This window comes from Phoenix dactylifera, chromosome 16 (assembly GCF_051530095.1).
Source record: "Phoenix dactylifera cultivar Ajwa chromosome 16, Ajwa_hap1_PhDact_Kaust_v1.1, whole genome shotgun sequence".
Classification (NCBI taxonomy): domain Eukaryota; kingdom Viridiplantae; phylum Streptophyta; class Magnoliopsida; order Arecales; family Arecaceae; genus Phoenix; species Phoenix dactylifera.
In genome coordinates this window covers 22,502,348-22,511,540 of record NC_143205.1, presented here as the reverse complement: position 1 = coordinate 22,511,540, position 9,193 = coordinate 22,502,348, and the positions used below count along the sequence as shown (strand labels likewise).

The 9,193-nt window shown below is 49.6% G+C and overlaps 1 protein-coding gene across 1 annotated transcript; it reads left to right on the top strand.

The window, feature by feature from the left end:
* Positions 1–2,233: 2,233 nt before the first annotated feature.
* LOC103714888 (ABC transporter B family member 1-like) lies at positions 2,234–8,496 on the top strand. The gene is made up of 10 exons (XM_008802333.6): positions 2,234–2,939; positions 3,040–3,094; positions 3,186–3,361; positions 3,473–3,673; positions 3,754–4,013; positions 4,106–4,422; positions 4,696–4,919; positions 5,590–5,963; positions 6,052–6,757; positions 6,869–8,496. Exons 1-10 carry the CDS (start codon positions 2,328–2,330, stop codon positions 8,150–8,152), a joined length of 4,209 nt encoding a protein of 1,402 aa, XP_008800555.4. The 5' UTR covers positions 2,234–2,327; the 3' UTR covers positions 8,153–8,496.
* Positions 8,497–9,193: the final 697 nt, after the last annotated feature.

Genomic DNA, 9,193 nt, shown 5'->3' with positions numbered 1-9,193 from the left:
AATCGTTGGGTAGATTTTTGGTACTTATACATGATCAAGAAATCAAAATAATATCTTCCGACTAGCCATTTTGGGTGAGGTCCTAAGTTGTGACAAATGGTGTCAGAGTGGACTCCGCCCATAACCTATATGGACCGGGGGACACTGCAACACGGATCCATTAGAGATGAAGATGAGCCGATCGTGGTGTTTGTAATTAGATTTGAATGAATTGAACCCTTAGCCTGACAAGGATGTCAGGGCTTGAACGGGAGAAATATGTAAGAATCCATGCGGGCATGTGTTTAGTTCAACATCGGTTATTCGCTGGGTAGATTTTGGATATTTATACAGGATCAAGGAACCAAAATAATACCTTCCGGCTAGTCATTTTAGATGAAGTCTTGGATTGTTATAGAATTAATAAAGCCATTGATGATGTTGGATGCATATCATAGATTTTACTCTCATTTTATTTCTAGCTCTTGTCCGAGGCCTTAACTAAATAGAAGATGATATTTTGTATCTGAATGCACCTTGATATTTTAGCAAAAAAAAAAAAAAATGCACCTTGATAGAAGAACGACGGTTGCCAAAACTCAGTGGCCTGGATTTATTCAATCGTCAGCGATCCAAGTCAAGACCACCTTGACCAGTACAATGCATACATGCAAAGGTCCACGTCGAGCCATGCAAACAAACAATACCAAACGATGATGACCCCCAGCCCAACTTCTATACATCCAGACGTGAATCCCCAATCGGATGTACAGAATTGCTCATCCATGTTACCATCAAATCCGTGACTTCTCGTGAGTAAGTTCGAAACCGTGTCCTACTCTGTGAATGGGAAAGACCAGGGTATCCATTGGCATACTAAATTCGCCAGCTCCAAACTGTCACGGCCCAAAAACGATGTTCTATTTGCTAACAAATCTCCACTGCACGGTTTCAGAAATCCATTGGCGTTGCGTTCTTTGTTGTATAATCCACTGATTTATCAAATTAAATTATTTTGATTAGAGTGCAGAAAGATGGTGGACCGGGACTCTGTGTCGAACAACCCGACCCAACCCCATTTTACCCAATCCGATCTGTTTTTAAGAACCCGTAGGACTGGATCAGGTTCTTTGAGCCTGACTTTTATGAACTTTGCCTTAATCTGGCCCAATCTAATTTCTATTTGTTAGCCGATTTGACTTGACTTAATTCAAATCTAAAGATCCATTAATTGGGGAAATAAAAAGGAGGCCAGCTAGGTTTGCTCGTACTATCCGCCCCAAACCCTGAGTCTCAATGCCCCTTGACCGCACTTGTCTCTCTCGTTTCTAATTCAAAACCTTGGATCACTAGTGTCTTTAAAATTTGTCATTGTTTGCCTCGATCTAGAATCCGGCCGCCGGTGATGTCAACCTCGTTGATGGCTTGGTCCCTCGACCCGAACATGAAACCAGATCAAATCAGGAGGATCAAGCATGCTCCGGTCCGGCTCAACATATTTGAATCTCAAAAGGAGGGAGTGGAACTTGCATTGTTAAAAGGAGAGAAATGAAAGAGAGAAAATTGATGCAGCAGAGGGCAAGGGCTATGTGGTTGAGAAAAACACAAGCGATAGCGTGGACTGATGGACTACCCTTGGCTTCACAATCTTCCGCCTATTTACAGATAGAAGATTATAATTTCACATTTCAAACCAAGTCAATTCTTGATAATTTGTTTGCAAGAAAAAATTACTATCATGGTTAGACAAAACAAATAGAGGAAGTTTTAATTTTTCTGTTTACATTAGGAAGAGAAAAAAAAAAGCTAAAAATTACATCAATCAGATGAATTTGCTAAATTCGATGTTCCGAAAGTATTACAAATAACCATCGGGATTGAATCTTCTACCTCGATAAATTGAGATCGAGGTGGACCGATAAATTATTTAATTTTCTTAAATTATTTTTATTCACATCTTGAATTGCAATCTTGATGAATCTATATAAAGTTGGTACTTTCATTGCACACTTAGCCAGGAGTAAAGGTGAATGCTCTTCTTTTTTTTTGCGTGTAACTTTCCTTGTATCTAGTGACAAAAGAGAAGAGTGTGAGCTTAGGAGTGTGCATTTTATTTTTCAAACAACTTATAGGTTGTAGGCTCGTAGGCTTGGCTTGGAGGAGAAGCAGTCAATTTTTAAATTCAACACGCAGCTGCAAGTTTGGTCAAAAACCCCCACGCTTCCGACCTTTCAGTTTTCACACGTCCTGCTGTCGGGACAACCAGCTTCCAGTCCCCTTTTACTCATTTATCGCGTTAATGGCGCGGTTAAAAATAAAAATAAAGAAAGGCTTGGAACGGAAATTATATGAAAGTAGTTAAAAAGGCAAGGCAAGAAAAGTTACAAGAAAGAGAGAACAAGGGAAGAGGACGAGAGTCTTGCTTGCTCTGCAACATGTCGCTGGCTTCAGAGGACCGTGCTGAGATGATAAAGAGGGGGCGCGTGGAGGAGTGGAACCGCCCGGAGATGCAAGCCTTCCACCTCCACTCCCCTAAAGAAGACTCCCTCGTCACCCAAGCCGTCGAAAAAGGAGGAGGTCTTCCAACCGGCGGCAACGGAGTTAAAGAGTCACCCCTTCCACCTCCTCCTCCTCCTCCTCCTGCTAGTAGTAATAATTCTGTCGCCACTCCTGGTTTAGAAATGGAGGCATCTAATGGCAAGCCGGAAGGAGAGACGGCGGCGCCGGTGGGTGGTGGTAGGGAGGACGAGAAGCCGGCACCGCCGGCTCCGGCCGTGGGATTCGGGGAGCTCTTTCGCTTCGCCGATGGCCTTGATTGCGTTTTGATGGCTATCGGGACTGCAGGGGCTGTCGTTCATGGCTGCTCCCTTCCTGTCTTTCTTCGCTTCTTTGCGGATCTTGTCAACTCCTTCGGCTCCAACTCCGACGACCCCGACGCCATGGTCCGCCAAGTCGTCAAGGTGCTCGCTCCCTTCACAATATTTTTTTTTTGTTCAAGAAAGAAAACGGAATTACATTATATGAACAAAAAAATATTTTTTTTATATTTGGAATTTGCAGTATGCTTTCTACTTCTTGGTCGTCGGAGCGGCAATCTGGGCGTCTTCTTGGGCTGGTGAGCTTCGAGTTCTTGAATTCTCCTTTCTCGATTTGCTTTGTGTATGAAAGAGGAGAAGGCGGAGTTTTTGATCCTCTGAATGCAATAGAGATATCTTGCTGGATGTGGACCGGAGAGCGGCAGACGACCAGGATGAGGATCAAGTATCTGGAGGCGGCGCTGAACCAAGACATCTGCTACTTCGATACCCAAGTCCGCACCTCCGACGTCGTCTACGCCATCAACGCCGACGCAGTCATCGTCCAAGACGCCATCAGCGAGAAGGTGGTGCTCCATTTCCGTCGCATCATCGAATCTCCATCCAAATCGTTTAAAAAAGAAAGAAAGAAAGGGTTGTTGTGCTTTAGTTTCTAATGTGGCTATGGTGTTGGGCAGCTGGGAAACTTTCTCCATTACATGGCAACCTTCGTCTCCGGCTTCGTGGTGGGTTTCACCGCCGTGTGGCAGCTGGCCCTCGTCACGCTCGCCGTCGCCCCCCTCATCGCGGTCATCGGAGGCATTCACACCGCCACATTGGCCAAGCTCTCCTCCAAGAGCCAAGGTGCTCTGTCCCAAGCCAGCAACATAGCGGAGCAGGTGAGATACAAAACCTTCTGCTTATACTCTTCTCCTCCTCGGCACTGCGTCGGATTCTCAGTTCGGTTCATGGGCTCCAGGCGTTGGCTCAAATTAGGACGGTGCAGTCCTTCGTTGGCGAGTGCAGAGTTCTCCAGGCCTACTCATCGGCGCTGAAGGTGACTCAGAGGATCGGTTACCGGACTGGTTTCGCCAAGGGTATTGGATTGGGAGCCACCTACTTCACCGTTTTCTGCTGCTATGCTCTCCTGCTGTGGTACGGCGGACACCTGGTCCGCCATCGCCACACCAATGGCGGCCTCGCCATCGCCACCATGTTCTCCGTCATGATTGGAGGACTGTAAGAATATTTTGCCCACCCGAATCCACTCTGCCCATTCGCTCGTGACGGTGCGTGCTAAAACTGTTCATGATATTGGATTTGGTTGGCAGGGCTCTCGGGCAATCGGCTCCGAGCATGGCGGCTTTTGCCAAGGCTAGAGTGGCAGCGGCAAAGATATACCGGACCATCGATCACAAGCCAAGCATTCCCCGCAACAGCGAGTCGGGGACCGAGCTGAACGCGGTCACAGGGCATGTGGAGTTGAAGAACGTGGACTTCGCCTATCCTTCCAGGCCGGAGGTCTCGATACTTCGCAATTTCTCGTTGAGCGTTCCGGCGGGGAAGACGCTCGCACTAGTGGGGAGCAGCGGCTCTGGCAAGAGCACCGTCGTCTCCCTCATCGAGAGATTCTACGATCCCACTTCAGGTAGTCAGGCTAAAACAATGTTCTGAACCTAGAGAGAGATGATGATGATCTTAATTTCCTCCGTTAGCTTCTAACATAGCAGAAGTAAGAGTTATGATGAAGGCAAAACACCTCAGCTAGCTTTCCCTTTTATATATATTTACAAATATTCTACCGTGCTGTTGCTTTTGGGTTTTGGATGTGGTCTTTTGTTCTCTTCTGTGACTCTAGATGCTTAGAAATTATACTAAAACATTCAGTTAATTGTTCTTTTTCTTTCGTTTTCTTCTCAAGGACAAGTATTGCTTGATGGGCATGACATAAAGACCCTGAAGCTAAGGTGGCTGAGACGACAGATAGGGCTGGTGAGCCAGGAGCCTACTCTCTTTGCAACGACCATAAAGGAGAACCTGCTTTTGGGCCGAGAAGATGCCAGCCAAGTAGAGATAGAAGAGGCTGCCAGGGTTGCCAACGCCCATTCCTTCATCATAAAGCTACCAGATGGCTATGATTCCCAGGTACGCCATCCATCCACCCTTTGTCGATCTCACATTTGGAAAAAAATCTCTATCTTTCGTATGCTTTCCTCTTCCCCTTTTTGACTGCTCTTAGCCTCTCCCCATGCAATGAGTTCAGCTGTTTGTCCCTCTGTGTGGAGCTTATACACAGTGACCCTCTGTTTAGTCCGGACAAAACTGTCCATCTCTTGGGTCCTCTCTGCAGTCCAAATGAATCGACATTCGAAAGATTCTTTTCTGAGGTCCTGTTCTAAATTTAAGCTGGCAATAGGAGCCTCTTGGTGGGCTGGTTTAAAAATCAATGCTCCTGCCTGACAAGAAATATTAGTTGGAATTGAAGCTCCATTTTGTCCTTAATTACTCCCATTTTTTGACTGTATGTCATTGGAAATCACAGGGGCAAGCGTGCATGACTTTCTCTATCTCTTTCTTTTTTTTTTTTTTTTTTTTTTGTGAAGCGTCTGCCAAATCAAAAAAAAAAAAAAGGTATGTCTCACCAAATGATCTTTTCGGAGTGCCGGCCTCTGAGCTCCCTTTTGGGGCACATAACCCTGAGCCAGTTATGATGCCATGCCTTGGCATGGTGGCTTCAGTCCGGACTAGTCTCCGAACGTATCAGTTCCGGTGCGTGTCCTCCGCATGTTTGAACCCATCATGATGCGTGCTGCAGGTGGGGGAGAGGGGGCTGCAGCTCTCCGGCGGCCAGAAACAGAGGATCGCCATTGCGAGAGCCATGCTGAGGAACCCGGCAATCCTCCTCCTGGACGAGGCGACGAGTGCGCTCGACTCCGAGTCGGAGAAGCTTGTCCAGGAGGCGCTCGACCGGTTCATGATCGGCCGCACCACAGTCGTCATCGCCCACCGTCTCTCGACCACCCGCAAGGCCGATGTCGTCGCAGTCCTCCAGCAGGGGAGCGTCTCCGAGATGGGCACCCATGATGAGCTTATGACCAAAGGTGACAATGGACTCTATGCAAAGCTGATCCGCATGCAGGAGCAGGCCCATGAGGCTGCCATTGCCAATGCCAGGAAGAGCAGTGCTAGGTAAGCAGAAACAAACTCCCAAGTTATTGTACTGCAATTCTCAGCTTCACCGAGTTTAGTGACTCAGTGTTCGAGTCGATGCCACCAGGCCTTCCAGTGCTCGGAACTCGGTGAGCTCCCCAATTATCACGAGGAACTCGTCATATGGCCGATCGCCGTACTCCCGCCGTCTCTCCGACTTCTCCACGTCCGACTTCAGCTTCGCAACTGACCCCAACCACAGGATGGAGAAGCTCGCATTCCGTGACCAGGCCAGCTCCTTCTGGCGCCTTGCGAAAATGAACTCGCCTGAATGGACCTATGCTCTCATTGGCTCCATTGGGTCGATGGCGTGCGGTTCCATCAGCGCCCTGTTTGCCTACGTCCTGAGTGCTGTTCTCAGCGTCTACTATGCCCAGGACCACGGGTACATGAGACGGGAGATTGGCAGGTACTGCTACCTCCTGATCGGGGTTTCCTCGGCCGCGCTGCTCTTCAACACCCTGCAGCATCTCTTCTGGGATGTCGTCGGGGAGAATTTAACTAAGCGAGTCCGAGAGAAGATGCTCTCCGCTGTCCTTCGAAATGAGATTGCATGGTTCGACCAGGAGGAGAATGCCAGTGCCAGGATTGCTGCAAGGCTCTCGTTGGATGCTCACAATGTGAGGTCTGCAATCGGAGACCGGATATCGGTAATCGTGCAGAATTCGGCGCTCATGCTTGTCGCCTGCACTGCTGGGTTTGTCCTCCAGTGGCGCCTTGCCCTCGTCCTCATTGCGGTGTTCCCTGTCGTCGTTGCCGCCACCGTTTTGCAGGTACTGCATGCAGGCCATCAGGACGTATCCATAGATGGCTGGAAATGTTTGTGAGCCGGCCTTCGCTCGGATGCTTTCTTTGAAATTTAATCGAGCATCTTGTGGTCGCAGAAAATGTTCTTGAAGGGCTTCTCCGGCGACCTGGAGAGGGCGCATGCCAAGGCGACACAGATTGCCGGGGAGGCCGCGGCGAACGTCCGGACGGTGGCAGCATTCAACTCGGAGGCCAAGATCACCCAGCTTTTCGCCGCTAACCTCCAGAGCCCCCTACGCCGCTGCTTCTGGAAGGGCCAGATCGCCGGAAGCGGCTTCGGCGTAGCCCAGTTCCTCCTCTACGCCTCCTACGCCCTCGGCCTGTGGTATGCCGCCTGGCTTGTGAAGCACGGGATCTCCGACTTCTCGAAGACCATCCGCGTCTTCATGGTCCTCATGGTCTCCGCCAACGGCGCCGCCGAGACCCTGACCCTCGCCCCCGACTTCATCAAAGGCGGCCGCGCCATGCGCTCCGTCTTCGAGGTGCTCGACCGGAAGACCGAGGTCGAGCCTGACGATCACGACGCCGCCCCCGTCCCCGACCGCCTCCGCGGCGACGTCGAGCTGAGGCACGTCGACTTCGCCTACCCCAGCCGCCCGGACGTGTCGGTTTTCCGCGACCTCACTCTTCGCGCCCGCGCCGGCAAGACGCTCGCCCTCGTGGGCCCCAGCGGCTGCGGCAAGAGCTCGGTCATCTCCTTAATTCTGCGCTTCTACGAGCCGAATTCAGGCAGGGTGCTGATAGATGGGAAGGACATCAGGAAATATAATCTCAAGTCGCTGAGGCGGGCAATGGCGTTGGTGCCGCAGGAGCCATGCTTGTTCGCGACCACCATCTTCGACAACATCGCATACGGGCGGGAGTCGGCGACGGAGGCAGAGGTGGTGGAGGCGGCGACGCAGGCGAACGCGCACAAATTTGTAGCCGCATTGCCGGATGGATACCGGACATGGGTCGGGGAGCGGGGGGTGCAGCTCTCCGGCGGGCAGCGGCAGCGTATAGCAATTGCTCGAGCTCTGCTAAAGAAGGCGCAGGTGCTGCTGCTGGACGAGGCGACGAGCGCATTGGACGCGGAGGCGGAGAGGAGCGTGCAGGAGGCTCTGGACAGGACGGGGGCGGCGGCGGCGGCGGCGGGGAGGACGACCATCGTGGTGGCACACCGCCTGGCGACGGTGCGGAATGCGCACACGATCGCGGTGATCGACGAGGGGAAGGTGGTGGAGCAGGGGTCGCATTCCCACTTGCTCAACCACCACCCGGACGGCTGCTATGCGAGGATGCTTCAGCTTCAGCGCTTCCCGCACGCTCCCGGCGCGGGGGCGCCGGGACCATCCAACGGTGGGAGGGAAGCGGATGATTGAGAGGAATTTTGCACGAGAGGAGATGAAAGAAGATCAAAAACACACACAAAAAATGCAGCACGCTCCGTCGCCACCGCACCCACCTTGCCTCTGCTGTGGTTTTGTTTTTATTATTATTATTATTGTTTTTATCTCGGGCAATATCGTATTTGTCATGTAATTAAGTTATTATGACCTAAGTATCCAGTCCACTGCTAGTCCTTCTTATAAATGCTGGGAAGTAGATTTTGTTCCACTCTGTTGCATGATATTTGTTAGGCGGTATCATTGTGACTTGTGGTGCAAACAGGCCAAAACTGGTTTGCTGCATTTAAATATTTTTATTTTTTATGATTGTGGCTTTTTAGATGAGAAATGTGTTCAGAAAAACTGGTGAAGCTACGAATTGAGTGGCTTTTTATGTGATCTGTTACTATGAAGATATTCTATATGCTGAGGAGAAAGAGTTGTCCAAAATACTGAGACATGATGTTTTTTGATTTTATTGAATGTATCTGTTGTATGAAATGCTCTTTTTAGCGATATATATATATATTTTATGGTACATAATCTCTCCTGAGTTAATATTCTTGTGCAGGACACTGAGCAATTAAATGTGGACCACGAGCCTGGATGGTGGACCACCTTGTGAACGGAAATAATGGTGGAACGATCCAATTTCCAGTGTTGTTTCCGCAATTATGCATCGTAACAACAGCATCTAACATCACTAGGGAAGCATGAGCTTCATGTCTCGTATGTCTATCAGTCATCTATTGCTGTCTCCCGGACCACTTGTCCGCTGGTGATGCAGTGACCCACCTGTTTGCACGCTGAACATGCAAGAATTTGGTTGAGATAGAAGCTTGGTTTCGTTTTCCAGCGGCATCTTAGATTTAGAGCTGCTAAGACGAAGCCAAGCCCTGCACCCTGTCATAATTAATTGCATGATTGCCAATTCAATCTAGATCGTACCAGTACTTCAATTTCCTATTTGCTAGGGAGAGTATCTTCAAATTAATTTGGTGGTGGTTGCTTGTCAAGCTGCTAACTGCTAAAATT

Excerpts from the sequence above, each read along its gene's own strand:
- LOC103714888 (XM_008802333.6), top strand. The coding sequence starts at position 2,328 with ATGAAAGTAGTTAAAAAGGCAAGGCAAGAAAAGTTACAAGAAAGAGAG. Across the intron at positions 4,014-4,105 it reads TCCGTCATGATTGGAGGACT|GGCTCTCGGGCAATCGGCTC; the intron begins GTAAGAATATTT and ends TTTGGTTGGCAG. Across the intron at positions 4,920-5,589 it reads CAGATGGCTATGATTCCCAG|GTGGGGGAGAGGGGGCTGCA; the intron begins GTACGCCATCCA and ends TGCGTGCTGCAG.